General features: G+C 36.3%; 1 protein-coding gene across 3 annotated transcripts; it reads left to right on the top strand.

Annotated features, from left to right (window-relative positions):
• Positions 1-2,613: 2,613 nt before the first annotated feature.
• Positions 2,614-15,206, top strand: LOC112571895 (DNA-binding protein P3A2-like). Of its 3 annotated transcripts, none has more exons than XM_025251265.1 (9): positions 2,614-2,858; positions 5,463-5,677; positions 6,205-6,319; positions 7,324-7,462; positions 8,348-8,497; positions 8,820-8,978; positions 9,258-9,527; positions 10,481-10,673; positions 11,995-15,206. In XM_025251265.1, the coding sequence occupies exons 2-9, from the start codon at positions 5,485-5,487 to the stop codon at positions 12,147-12,149; spliced, it is 1,374 nt and encodes a 457-aa protein (XP_025107050.1). In that variant the 5' UTR covers positions 2,614-2,858; positions 5,463-5,484; the 3' UTR covers positions 12,150-15,206. The 3 variants fall into 3 exon arrangements, with proteins under 3 accessions (XP_025107050.1, XP_025107052.1, XP_025107051.1); XM_025251267.1 differs by having other exon boundaries at positions 2,840-2,977; XM_025251266.1 differs by lacking the exon at positions 2,614-2,858 and adding an exon at positions 2,984-3,121.
• Positions 15,207-15,368: the final 162 nt, after the last annotated feature.

Below are 15,368 nucleotides of genomic sequence, written 5' to 3'. Positions count from 1 at the left end.
TATATCAGCAGAGATAGCACAGCCATAATCGACATCGTGCCAAGAAGCACGATTCCCGTGTTGGTCCCGATCGAGGGCTGAGAGAGATGGAGAGTGTGTGAGTGAGAGAGAGGAGCTCCATTTCTAGACCACAAGATACATCTGCCGCGATTCCTGTTTGCGACCTACTTTATTCTGCACAGAGTGCGTGCAATTACTCGAGGTCAGAGTGAACTGCTACGCTGTAGTGCAAGTCGTGACCCCGCAGAAAGAAGTCAATTCTACTCAGCTCTGCTTAAGCATCTGAATTCAAAATCGACATGAAAGATGACAAGCTAAACAAAAACACGCAATAACACACACACTTCACAGCTCTCGTGCTCTTGTCTTTCTCCAGGCGCAAAGTCATGAGCACTTTCTGGCAAAACAACTACACGCTGACACCCCCCCCCACACACACACACACTCTAATGGCAGAGAATTAAAGAGACAAGTAAATGCAAACGTGATTTCAAATGATGATGATCATGACGACGACCACATGTGTACGCACACATGCGCTTGGAGCAATGAAGTATAAATCTATGTGGACACCAACTAAAAAGATAATTATCATTGGAGAAGAACCTATACGACCATCTCGTTAAGAAAGTAAACGAATTTTCAGGCAAAGACTAAAACCCATTGGTTCTGTCAGGAAGAAACGTTTAGCACTCGCATCCCTGACAAGTAAGGGTGAACGAGGTTGATTAAGTAGCGATGTCAATGAATAGGTCCATCGAAACAAAATAGCCACTGACGATGGAAAGCACAAAGTACAATATTTTTCACTCGTTTTGCTAGAAAGGTAAGTTTGCAACGGGTTCCTTTATAGCTTCGTAATTTAGTTTTTCTCTTTGTTCGCTATTTTAAAAAGAAATGGTCGCACCTGAAGTTCATTATTTTGGTTTTCTAATCACTTGAAAGAAGTTGCACATTGGATCGGTACATTTGTCCTGTTTCTGGAGACTTGGACGTCCTAGATGAGTCATGACTTGGGATAGAGCTCTTCATTAGACCGTCTAACGTCAATATAAACTGGAGAGCCTGTAACTGTGCCGATGTCAATTAAAACATATTGAGCCTATCTGTAGCCACTCAAGCGCACACTGTCAGTACTACAGTTCTAGTTATCGTGTTCCAAGCTAAGTGCCCTGCTCCAACTCCACCCCGCCCTCGACAAACTAATTCGTAGCGAATCGAGTTAAGAGAAGATGGCAGGAAAAAGAAAAAAAGCGATCACTATTTTTTATAATGCAAATAAATATTCTTCCATAAATCAAGTAAATTATTATTAACACGATGTGTTAACATAAATGTAGGGAAAAGATAACGCCAGGTAAGACTGAGATATCAATATTGTGTAACCAGCTACAAGATAGAAGGAATGTTTTTATTGCACGTGAAGAAACATTGCAACATATATCTCTCACGCCGAAATCGTCTTCTTTGTGGTTTAAAGTGTGACAAAAATGGAAAACAGCTATATAGCTCAGAAATGTCACAAACTGAGGCATGCAAGCACCCGAGTATATAAATATCTAATAATAAAAATATGATCTCAATAATACAGGATCACATACGAGAATGCGTTCACCATACGTAAAGGACAGTTCAGAAAGTATTAGGGCACTAATATTTTAATATTTAAATTATTATAGTGTTTATGAACAAATATTTATTAGTATTTTTCATTTCTCAGAGACCGAACATGACAGCAAACAGTTTCCGAATAGTAACACTTCTAAATGAATCATATGTTAATATAAGCATTAAGCAAAGAACATACAATTAAGCGGCTCTCACGAGAAAAGATGTGGCTAATTAAGGTGTATACGAACTATTCTATGTATCTTCTTCTAAGTTCATCATACTGGAGTGGAGTGGAGGAGGGTAGGATCAGTGGCGAGTACGAAGAACTAGTGGTGATTATGCCTTTCTGTTATTTTCCATTGATTTGAATTTTTTCACAGAAAATCTTTGAATTAATTGTAGCAAGGGAGACCACAGCATTTTGAGCACAGTTGCTTCCCTTCGAATTCAAGCGTTGGATCTTACTGTTTTACATTAGAAAAGCTCTTCCCTTTGCAGCTATCACAATATTTCTAACGTATATCTACTAATATGATGTAAAGGTCGCTTTTCAACCTATGTATTTACAATGTAATGCTGATTGCACATATTTTGAAAATGCCGGTTGCCGGGTTGAGGTTTCGCATTTTCGCAACTGTTCTTTCAAAGCCAGCTTTCAACATTTTAAGTCACTTAATATAAAATTATTGTCGGAAATAGTGAAGGGTAACTACTGCTGAATTATTATTAACATTTTTAATCACAATTATAATGTACCATTTAACCTGTTTGCCTCTACTTGACGAGCTAATATTCACAAGGAAGAATAAAAGTTCGGATCTTAGTTTAAAACTATATTAGTATTTCCTGTGTGATTGGTGTTTATTAGATTGTAAGAAACTGAATTATGCAGGTCACGATGCGGATATTGCCATAATTACCTATAAGATTACGTTCTTCGTCTCTTCACACCATGCGTTTCAGGTGGGAAACGGAAACGAGTAATGCTATCTATTTTTTAATATTTACACAAAAGGAATTTCATACAGCAGTCCCAAACACAGCAGTCGTTAGAACCTTTTCAAAAAAAATTATGAGTACACTACTATAACTGATATATTAAAAACCCCACACATTGTACAGAACTGTTTCGCGATGAGGTTTGGATACTAGACATTTCACGTCTTTGACCCAGATTGGCGGATGAATATACCAGCAACCCAGGAGGAAGTATTCAAGGCGGAAAAGCGAAGGTTCTAGTCCGAAAGGTAACAACTAATCCTAATTTCACAAAGCGAATATGAACAGTTTTTTTTCCTTTTGATTTCGATCACCAAAGCTTCAAAACTGTCCTATTACAACAAAAGAAGGCCGCGCAGCCGCAGTGGTAAGCTCTGGAATGTCGGTCAAACTCGGCGCGCTCCTTGCCGACAGAGATCGATCTTATGTGTGATAGAATCGCCATTTTGTTGTCGTTGGCTTGATCATTTGATGAAAAAGATTTAGAGATGAGCAGTCTCCATATAGTTTGGTAAGTTTGTCTGTTTGGTGCCGCAGTAAAGTCATTCATCGCATCGTTTCACTCTGACTGGACCTCGTGTTGCCTGAAATGTTGACTGAAAATCAGCGTGCATCGCGCAATCGCGTAGCGCAGTCGCACTTCATCATGTCCCTCCTTTTCTGCCTTGCGCAGTGGGCACTTACGAAAAGTCAGATGCAGACGACAGATTTCTGAGATATTTTCAACTGGAGTGAATGTTCATAGTATCAATTTAACCTCAATATGATCTTTACTTAGAAAAAATAAATTGATACAGATTTGAATAAGTCATTTCTTCACACTTTGTAGTGAAATATGGCGCCGTCTGATCTTGCTATTCAAATCATGCGAGAGAAGAGAGGAAAATATCAGTATCACCATTTCAGTTCACGATTGAGTTTAAGTCTTCTTTACCGGAGTTTACATTTTCATGAGGCGTATCTAATTTTTATAAAGTGCAAAATAAAGATTTTTGAAAGACTAAACATTGTAAGCGAATAGAACAAATTATAAAAATTTAACCTTGAGTTGTTAACGGCGTACGAAATTCTGTTACGCTCTCGAAGCACTCAGTTCGAAGGTAATTATTTTCTAACTTAAAAAAGTTTTTTTGATCAGTGATAATTTGATGACATATTCAGTTGAATTTAGCGATGAGGTGTGTCGCAGCCTTAAAAAAAAACATCTGATAAGAGTTCTAAGAACAGCTAATACTACCATGAATGAAAGATTTTATGAGCAAGCATAGACTGTAGTGCACAGATTCTAAGCATGACATACAGAGGGTTTTAATTATAGGCATCATGTCTGAAGAAAACTCTAGTATACATCAAGACCAGCAATGTGTTTGAAGACCACTGAGACTTCATCACTAGAGAACATATATAGACTCCTGTGTCAGAATGTTTTTACCCATGGAATAGTAGAAAGATGAAAGGGCTGCCTACATTAGTAGTCAACCTTACATTAGTCAACAAATTAAGCTTTCAAGAATAGACTAGATGCAGAATTAAGTTAAACATATGAGATAGTCCTTACGTCACTGCTAGACCTGGTAAAAAGAGTAAATGTTGTCAGCAATGAAGACCTGCTTAAAACAACAAAAAACATACATTTGTATATCAAGACTGCAACATGCAAGAGCCTAAACATTGTCCTGAATAAAGCTATCCTATGCTCATAATTATTACTTTTCAATCATTAATTTCTCAGAAGCATATGAAACTAGCACCAATTTTGATCATAATGATTTAGAATTTTAATTAGCGCGGATTATATTATTGCACTTAAACATCTCACTCACTGACGGACCATATCACTACTGGAATGGATTTTGTTGGGTTGGCAGACATCCCATTTCTGAATGGGTTCTTCCATGCAAAAATTTTTTGTCAGGTGTCCGTCCAATCTTCTTATATTGCTTTTCAGAGCAGGATTAGGGGTGAAACAGAACTGGTGAGATATCTGCAGGGCTTCTGCTAAGGCTAAATTGTTTGGGGTCCCAGGGACCCCTTCTTCAGATTTTTAAGGGGTCCCTGTTCTTCGCCCAAATTTGAAGGGGACCCCATTGACGAAAACTGAAGGGGTCCTCCGAACTTTTAATGCGTACTGTACGCAATTTTTTGCGTAAGCAGAAGCCCTGATCTGTAGCAAAACTGCCATAAGATCTTATGACAGCAAAGATCTGCCTACCTGTGTCCAATCATTATTGACTTAGGGTGTGCATTAGATTGTTCAAAGTTAAGGTAGTACTTTGAGGAAGCTGATGGGATATCGTTTATAGTTTCTTAGTAGACAGATATTTATTTGTGAACTGGCTTTGTTCTAGAGTTGTTTAGAAGGGTAGTCATTGATTACTGAGAAGTTTAAATGTTTCAAAATGGTGCTATAACCTGCTCATACTGTAACTCTATGAGTCTAGGTGAAATGTATTTGTTCATCTTTCCTTCTGGTTTGCATTTTTTTTGGTAAAGGGAAAGATTGTTTTAGGTAACAGTTGCAGTCTGAGAACTGTTGATTCCTCTTGGTCATGTTCATGAATTAAAAAAAAAATCGATTGGAGATGAAAAATTTAACCCCAAACAGTATTTTTGGATGGCAAGTAAATAAAATGACCACACCGTTACTGACATCTTGTGTGAATATTTTTGATGTAAGGTTTTTAAGAACTTAACATAGTCTTGATGTTTTGAATTTGTTACTTGGTTTTGGGATTATATTTGACTATTCTTTTCTTGATCTTTGGAATTAACATTAGACCTTTATCTTTTAATGATGCAAATATGCTATCTTTATATGATATTGAGATGATTGTTCAAATCCATTTGTGCAGATTGAATGCAGTCTAAAATACAATGAATGCTGGGTTGAATGGATCTGTGCATGGAGCTACAATAGCTGGTATGACAATAAATACATCTCACATCAGCGCCAACATGATTGATGATGATTTGAGTGACCCTAGCTCTCCTGAAAGTGGATTTGATGCTTCAGATCTTCTCCAATCTGCCTGCAATGATGAAGTCACAGCACAGTTGGCTGCTTCAGGTAATGTTTTGCATATTAAAAGATATAGTTGTCTGCGAGATAGTAAATTAAATGTAAATTTAGATTTATGTGAGCATGCGATTTCTTTTTTATTTAAAGATATATTTGTCATTGTGCAAACCTCTTTCTCTTCTTCCCCTTCCTTAAGATTGTTGTCTCAGAGTGTCGGAGATGTAATCTTGTAATGCACAGTTCTCCATTGTAGATATTTATTGCACATGGGGAGAACTGGATAGGTCTGTAAAGGTCGTATAATCTGTGGTCTGAGATTTGAAAGTTATCCAGTGAGACTGAAAACACATCTGTCTCTAGTGCGCCGCAACTAATCACCCAAGATATGCCATCATCATCTAAGATGTGCAACTAGATATTAAATACTAAATGTTGAATTAGGAGTTAAAATGTTGGTAGAACTGTTAGTACTAGCTGAATTATTGTAGACCTTAACAGGAAGAAAACAGCACCACTTTTTATATACATACATTTTCAGGCAGTATGATTATTTTAGGGACATTTTCCTCTTATAGGTCCCATTGGCATTGCTGCTGCTGCTGCCATTGCAACTGGTAAAAGGAAGGGACATCCTCATCAGTTTGAAACCAACCCATCTCGGAGAAAACGTCAGCAGACAAGACTGCTCCGGTAAGAAATTTAATATCAGATGGTTTCTTTGACTGTACCAGATGACATAACCATAGGATATAAAGGGCTTCACTGATCCTTAAGTTGTCTTCCTGACATTGAGCTAGCATGTGCCTGGCATAAAAGGCCCAACGCAAGGCTAGTACACCAGTTTTTTTAAATGTTGCTGTGGGGTTCACTAGCCGTTGCTCTTACTATGTGCAACCTCACTCAGTGCAGAAAACGTGCATTGTCAGTGGGTGTCACCTGTACTGGGTGTTGCCAGCTACAGATCTTTTGTCATTTCCCATTGTGATACTGGACTTCTTTTTCTTGAGAAAAGACATGTTTTTCAGCAAAGTTGACTACACCACTCCATCGGAACCGGTTCTGCGTGTCCCTTTCCAGTTGGGACCATGTCATGCCAGCTGTGGACCAAACTCCTCACACTACTTTACTGAAATCTTGTCTGTCCACACCCCTGCCCAAAACCTTTGCTCCTTATCAGATTTCTACATTCTGTCCCTCCATTCCACATAGACAGTCAACAGATTTTCTCCCTCAGTGCTGCTGAGCAGTGGAACTCTTGCCACTCTGGCTCAAAGGCTAGATTCAAATGCTCTCTTGAAACATATCTGTTCACAAAGTACTATCCCTAAATTACTATTCTTAACTCCCTGGCAAGGCTATATGTCATGCTAACCATCATGTAACGAGTCCATCTTAAATTGTTTATATCTCTTCATACCGTCATTCATTGCTTCAATTTCTTCTCTTGTACCTCATCTTTGTGTTGTTTAGTGTCCCTATAGGTACCCCACTGTCCACTGACTGTTATCTTTCATTTATCTTTATTGGTCTGTTCAGAGAGTGCAATCTATCTTGGTCGTGATGCTGCGAATTATGAATTCACATGATTATTATTATTATATTGTAAGTACATGCCTGTTGTTATTCTGAATTCCATAAATTTAGACATTTTTGTTCCCTTACTATATATGTGACCAAAATTTTGTATTTTCTAGAAAACTCAAAAGCACAATAGAGGAGTATACAACTAGAGTTGGACAACAGGCAGTTGTTTTGTGTTGTACACCAGGACGTCCGAACATTCAGTCAGCTTCTGCCTTTAAAGTATTTGGTTCACAACCATTGGAGCGTGTGGTGAAGTGTTATACATTGGCACTTGGGCATGTATAGTGTGTGTGCATGCTGTCTTGTTTTGGTTTTTAATTAAAAACAGTGTAGCAGTTATATAATAAGAATATTAATAAGACAAATCATAAGATGTGATATATAGTAATTTTGTTAACTATGCTGTACAAAACTTTTGGGAAATATAGGGCATAGTCCTGTATGAACAAAAGAGTTGTGGTATGTTTTAAAAAAGAAGTCCAGTCAATGTATTTAAACCAAGGAAAATAACTTGTAGAAAAATGATTCAGCTTTCACATGAGTCATTCATTTCCCATATAATAGTCTGTGAATTAAAAACAAATTAAATGCTCCAGCGCAACACCTGCAGATGTGCAAGCTAGATCTTTAGTTTTAAGGACTAAGGAGTTTGCCTGACAGCAAGTGTTAATGTATGTAGAATTGTTTAATTTAATTTTAATTAACAAATTCTGTTTTTGGTGATGTTCTCTTGGTTGTGAAGTGTGTGTTTCATGAGTTTGTGCTTTCATGTAAAAATTGTTTCAGCAGAAATAACCATCTCTTGCAGCTTTCTACTTTAAATGATCTTTTCAGTCTTTTTAATAAAGTTAACTTTAAGTATTATTATTCAGTTTTTTTAAAAAATTCTTATTTAGAATAGCATTACTCTTTTCCTAACACATTGCCATTACTATACACTGTATCTGTTACCCATGTTTTTTGTCTAGTGGTCTAGGAAGAAGTAATTTTTTTAAATCCATTGCAGGAGTCGTATGCATTAAGTTTAACTGATGTGTTTTTCACAGCATCAAATGTTATCATTACCACCTATTATAGTATTAGCATTTCATAGTCATGGACTAGATTTATATCATAAACATTTTTATTCTTTAGATGCGTAGTTGTCGAAGTGTTATTATGCAAGAGCTAGAAACATCACTTCAGGAACAGGCACCTCAGAATCATGCTGATGGTGCTCACCTACATGAACTACCTGCCTTAGTTATTGATGGAATACCTACACCAATTGATAAAATGACTCAGGTGAGTGAAATATAGAATTGTTGAATTCTCAGTTTGCCAGAAATCAGCCAGTTTCTTATGATGCATTCTCAGTTGTTAAAACTTACAGTTTTGTTGATGCAGGATTGTTAATTTTATCTTGTTACTTTAGTTTTAATAGCAAATTTTAATGGCCAAATAATAGAGCACTTCTCAGTGCTATTTTGATACATGATGCTAAAGTGCTTAAATGAAAATACTTGCATTTTGCGAAATGAATTTTGGTCACTTCTCAAGTGAAATCAATATTCATATTTGCTTTAAATCAAGCTCTTTCATTTGAGTTTGTTTCTTTCCATCTCAGGCGCAGCTACGGAATTTTATTCCAGAAATGTTGAAGTATTCAACAGGACGAAGCAAACCTGGCTGGGGTAAACCTGAATGTCGACCAGTGTGGTGGCCTAATGACCTTCCGTGGGCAAATGTGCGCAGTGATGCACGCACTGAAGATGATAAAAAGAGGGTGAGCATATTATAAATCAAATGTGCTAGCTTTGAATAGTTGCGTTGTAAAAATTCCATTTGTTAATTAAGATGAAGAAAATGCTGAACAAGCCTGAAGCAAGTTTATTCCAGTTCTCTGAACTGCTTGTTTGTTGGATTACACAGCACTTTAACAAAAGATTTCTTGTCAGTTTTCTTGCAGCAACTAGCCATTTCCTTCTGTTTTTATAAAAAGGAAGTGATGCACAAAAGAATATTCTAGAAAAGAGTCCCAAAATGCTTGTTGTTTTCTGAACAGGTTTCATGGACAGAAGCGCTGCGCACTATTGTGAAAAATTGCTATAAACACCATGGACGAGAGGACCTGCTGCACGTTTTTAGTGAGGAGGCGAGCATGTCTGCACCGCAAACCACCCACTTTCCAGGGACCGTAGTGCAGACCATCAACAACCCTGATGGCACTGTCTCCATTATTCATATTGACACTGGTCCCTCAGGAAGCTCTGTGGTGACACTGCCTGATGGAACTCAAGCCACTGTTGTGCAGGCTGTGAGTGCTCGGTACCAGGTGAGGAATGCTATGTTCACAACATGCATGAGTGATACACATGACATGGGATACAGTGTTGTATGCATCATGCATGAGTTATGTAATGTAAAACTGTTTAGACTGGTGCCATTGTGCACGTCTTTGTGAGTGGTGTAGTAGTTTATGTGGTTTCTGCATGAATACAAATTTTAACTCATTTGTAACATTTGGAATCAGTTTCCACATTAAAATTTTTTTACAGATTCTCACGTTGAAAAATGCATCATTCAGTCAAGGATGAATCAATTATGAATTATTTTTGTGAATTATCTCCTTTTAAGTAAGCGTGCAATCAGGGGCTTTTTGGTTCTGAAATATAGAAAGTATATTTATAAATTAAAAAAATGATTGTGGTGAATTACACATGTGCATGGCCTTAAGAGTTAGCAGGGTTAGATTTCTTTGGCTGTTACTGTGTAACTATTTTAAGTGCTAGAACATTGTTGGTGGTTACAATAAAAAATATTGGAGAAGTTTTTGCATGTCTCATTTGCATTACAATACGTTTACCCATATTCCTTGGTTAATTTCCCAAATAGGAGCAAAATGATCAATTTGAAACTAAATTTCTTTCTTCTTAAACAAAACGTTTGGAACACATTCTAAACTTTGACAGCTTTCTGAGGTTTGCCATGCTGACAGTGACTAATTGCAAAAAAGTGGATTTTCCAAGGGTTGGGAATGAATTTTTTTTTCCTTTTACTATTTCCTTTTGTTTTAGGTCATAGTGTGAGGCCATCAATAATTACTTTCTGTTTACTTTGCTGGACATGTTTATGCCTATCTCTTAACTCGCTGATGTGCCAAGGGGGTTGGGATGGGAGTTGCAGTCTGTGAGACATTACACCTTAGTGAAATCTTGTGTGGTTCATTCTGTGAAGTGAAAGGGAATCTGACATTTATCAGCATGCTTCTATGGCCATTTTCAACAGCATGAGGCAACGCAGGCAGTACAAACTCTGGCAGAGGTGGCAGCAAGCCAACATGATGGGACAGTAGGAGTTACGCCTGTTTCTGTGGAGATGGCAGATGGAACTACTACTGTAACGACTCTTACAGGTGCATCTATTGGACAGAATGGTCAAATCATTTTGACAGGAGATGGATCTTTAGGAGGGATTTCAGGTAAACATACTGTTTGCAGTTTCTTTAGGCTTTTGTTTGTTTGGGGAGGGGGTTGTGATCTATGATAATTGTTTCTTTTTTTCTCCTAGGTGATGCCACATATTTATCTGTAGCTTTCCATTTGTATAAATAAAATACCTTAATGAGTGTCTTGTCAGATATGATAATTTAAAATCTCTTGAATACACAGTTGACTTTGAAAATGTATTTATACATATCTGTTTGTTTTTAATTTTCCGTAAATTGCCCATCAACAGATTATGTTTGAGATGGTAAGGACAACCATTGTCCTTGGCAAAATATAAATAATCAAGGCAAAATCATGCATGAGTAGGTACAGTAAAATCTGCAATGTGAGGACATCATTCAGTTAAAAACTGTCCCTACGTAACAGGTGTCCCCACTTTAGAGGTTCCTACATTTTCAAAGCAAGGAACAGCATAGACTCTCTCAAAATAAAACATTATGAGAGAATGTGGAAGCAAATTTATAAAAATCTCATAAAAGTGCAAAAGATACCTCAACATGTTTTTACAAAAATAGATTCTACTGTTAAAAAATGTTGCTTTAAAGTAGTTTTTATTGTTAGCATTTTATTTATGACAACTCTGAAAAACGTCTTTAATCTTATTTTACCTTGTTTTGATAACAAAGTTTAGAAGATGTCCATTGATCAGAGGTCATTTTTTTTTTCGTTAAAGTCAAAAATGTTTAGATATGGGATGTGTCCAGCAGTCAGAGGGTCTGCAAATGGCAAATTTTGCTGTTAAATATTATGTGAGATATTGCTTTATGTAATGAAAAGTTAAAAGAGAGCATTTGAAGAGCTGCCATAACTCAGAGAACTTGACCTTTACGAAGTCACCTTGTTGATTCTGACATTCTATTTTCTTGTAAATCCAAAGAAATATATACAGTGGAATTTCCAAGAACTATTTTATACTCAGAATTACTTAGAATATGTGATAATCAGGCTCTTTAGTTTAGTAGGTAGTGGAAAGTCCTGAAGATGTTTTGCAGCAAAATCTCAAAATCACCTCTGTATAGTTTGGAATATCATGAGGAATGTTGTTTATTGTCATAGCCAACCATGAGGATGGCCAGTCATTTTCATCATTTTGTTTTGCTTGGTAAGAGGGGAAGATTTATTTGGAAGTGGCTCAGCTAGTGCTTTGGGATGTTACTTAAATCTAACTTGTATTAGCAATAAATGTGCACATAGTATTAATGAAGGGCTAACAAGTGCCATGATGTTAACATGCAACATGTAAAAGTAATTTTTTGTTGTTGGTTTGACTTAATGGAAATAATTATGTTTCAGGTATTGTAACTATTCCTGCCTCAGTATACCAGTCAGTGACCTCCATGGCGCATGTGACTGGAGAAAATACCATCCAGGTTGCCATGGCGCCTAGTGCTTTTCTCAAGACTGAAGTGCCTGATGCAACACAAGCTGTTGAAGTTGCCTCTATTTAAGTGACTGTTACTTTTTTGAATGGTGGTGTGAGAATGTCATGTAGTCTGTTGAATGCTGTAATCTGTGTGACTTGTAAGAAGGTGGGCTGAGAAACAGGTGTTCATTTATATGGATAGAAGCATAATTTTGTTCCTTTCAGACTTCTTTGGTTTCAAATCACTGAGTCAAGTTGGCCTTTTGTGCTTCAACGAGATAAACAGTCTGTTACTGACAGAAATGGGCCATGACTGTGATAGTAATACTAATGGCACCTGTCTATAATTTTTCATGAAGGGACGAAAAAAAAAATCACCCATTTGAAGTTGGTATTTTTAACAGTTTTTATCAGATCCTCATTCTGCTCATTAACTGTTTGTTGCTGGTGGAATGATTGTGTACATACATGTGTATTTCGACAAATGGCTTAGGTGCAGCCGGCATCACTGAAGGATGTCTTAGTGGCTGATCTGATTGGATGTATGATAACTGCAATGATATGGCTGTGTAAATCAAAGGACAAACCCAACCTTGTGTGGAATTTGCCAAAATTAAAAAAAAAAAAAATGTGTGGGGGCAAAAAAGTAAACACCTCAGTCCTTGCATTCATGAAAAATAGTGACTGTTTAAAAATAATGTTGCAAGTGCAGCAGCATAAACATATTTTTTTTTCTGGAAATTGCAGTTGCAGTGACTTTTGTTTTTGGAAATATTTTTTAATCCAAGTTTTTTTTACTGTATTATAAGGAATATATATTTTTCTCTGTGTTTGCCATTGCCAGTTATATTTTCTGTGTATTGTTTCCTAGGATCAGTTGGATGTAGGGGTGGGGTTTAAAAATCTTATCATCCAGAACATTTACCTCAAGGATGTGCATGTCAAATTTTAATCATCCTGAAGATGATAAGTGGAGCGGTGAATGCTTCCTTGTATAAACAATTATTTCTGTTCTGTTCACTATTTGTCATTGTAACATTATGCAAGTCATCTTTTCAAATAACTTTTTTTTATTAAGAAGGGTGATTTCTCTTTAAGTAGAAAAAGTAGAGTATAAAACAAATATTTCTATTTTTAAAAATTATGTTCTGCAAAATGAGACTATGAGTAGCATTCTGCATGTAGAAGTTTCAATGATAAGTTGTTTTTTCTGTGTATTAGTTGCTGAAGATGTTTTCACTGAGTGGTAGTAGAAATTAATATTGCATATTACAGTTTGTTGGACTATAAGCCCTCTTAAGTTGTTTTCCAGAGCTGTTTTCTGCTCCCCCACCCCCTTTTTTCTTAAAGAAACTCCTAAAAACTAATCTTTGTAGGAAGTAATGAAGTAATCAAGAATAGTCAAAATATTATCTTAAAAGGTGTATTCAAAGTGTAAACATTTAAGTTTAAAAGTAGATAGGTACTAGACTGTTTTCAGATTCCATCCAGACACATTGTATTTGTGTTCCTTCGACAGAAGATAAAGACATTAAGCATTGCCAATTACTTTCATTGTCTCAGGAATTCACAAAGTTGGTGATAACTTTTATCTCCCAGAAAGTGGTCCTATTCAGGGGTGGAAGATTGGAAGGTATATTTAGTAGTAACAGAGAATTTTGCAATAGAGATGCCAAATCATATAGTAATGTAAGATACAGTTTTACTAATATCCAGTTCATCCCATGTATCAGGATATGCTTTATGTAGTGTATTTTCAAGAACATTTCTTTTTGTACCGATTATATCTAACATTTCCAAACATTGTGGTTCTTGTTTTAAAACTGTCCCTAACCATCCCATTTCATTTTTTTTTCAAATACATGATGCCATGTACCTCAATTCTTGTCTTGTTTCATGAAATGATAAAAAAAAAATCAGATGAGTGTACATGGCATTGTAATAATTTGTATAATGAAGTGGGATTGTTAGAAATTTTGTTAAAGATTTGTGTGGCATTTCTTGTGTGGGAAGACTCCTTAAGTTACCTGCAAAGAAAGTGCACATCTTCCTGGGCAGTTCTTGTAGAATTATTGCACCCACCACAAACATGTCATTCATGAAAGGCATTTACTGCAAAATGTGTGCATCAAGCTGTTCTGCTCTTCCTTTTGACTGTGCTTATTAGGGATGGGAGAAGGTTCGTTGCATTCCAGCCTTGATGTATAATTTCTTATATCTATTTTATCTTGGCCAGTGCTGTGCTGCAAATGGTGAGAAGGAAATTGCTGCTGGTCATTTGTTGTTTTACAGAAGTGGCAATGTCTGGCAGATCCTTATAATAAATCCAAAAATAGGAACATAGCCTAATGTGTACAGGAGAATGTTTTCGTTTGTCACACGTTTAAATTTTAAAAAATTATCAAAGAAACAATGTTCTGGTCACACTCCCCATGCAAAAACTGCTTGGTAAAAGAAACATCAGGTAACTAAACCTTTTTTCAGAAATGCAGTCAACAATTTCTTGGGGAGGGGGTAAAGGGAGGGCAGTCTTAATACTCTTCATCTTCTTTAATTTCTTGAATCTTGCAAGCAATATTTTTTTAGTTTATAGCTCCACTGTGGACCAGAATCTCAAATTTGAATTATAGTGCATATTATTATAGCAATCCAGTTGGAATGCACACGTTTTACCCTAAACAATTTTCTTTGAAAACATTTTACTGTTAAAGAAGTGAGGCTGAAATCTTATAAATTTGAAAGACAGTCTAGAGTTAATTTTCAGCACTTAAAAATATATAAGTTTTGTGAAGTGTGTTGCTAATTTTGAGACTCAGTAAGGTCACTCAGAGCATGTGTGATATATTTTCTGCGCAATATTTAGCTATGTCCCCATCAGACTTTAAAGGGATATACACGTGAAATATTCAGTTTAGAGGTGTGCATATATGGTGTAAACGTATATAATGTGTGGAATTGAATACTGTTATGTATGAATGTATTTGGATACATCAGGTTACTTGGTTTTGCTAAAAGGTGGATGTTGGTGTTTATAGATTTGTGAAAATGTGTTTTAGAAGTTTCACTGGAAGCAATTGCTAGATTTTCAGCTTGGACTGTTTTTGGAGTTAGTTTTCATACTGGAGTAAACTTGAATTCCTCATTTATTTGTGTTTGGTTAATGAGGACTGCCATGCAATTTATTTCACCTGTTAGCACATAAAAAAAATGAGTCGTCACATCCACTTATAAACTGCATAAAAAATTAAATACCTTACTGTTTCTGAGTCAAATTCCTCACCAGTTGCCATTGTTGCTTACCGAG

The sequence above is a fragment of the Pomacea canaliculata genome, linkage group LG9, assembly GCF_003073045.1.
Source record: "Pomacea canaliculata isolate SZHN2017 linkage group LG9, ASM307304v1, whole genome shotgun sequence".
In the NCBI taxonomy this organism is placed as follows: Eukaryota; Metazoa; Mollusca; class Gastropoda; order Architaenioglossa; family Ampullariidae; genus Pomacea; species Pomacea canaliculata.
The sequence above is the reverse complement of the archived record's forward strand: the minus strand, read 5'-3'. Positions and strand labels throughout refer to the sequence as shown.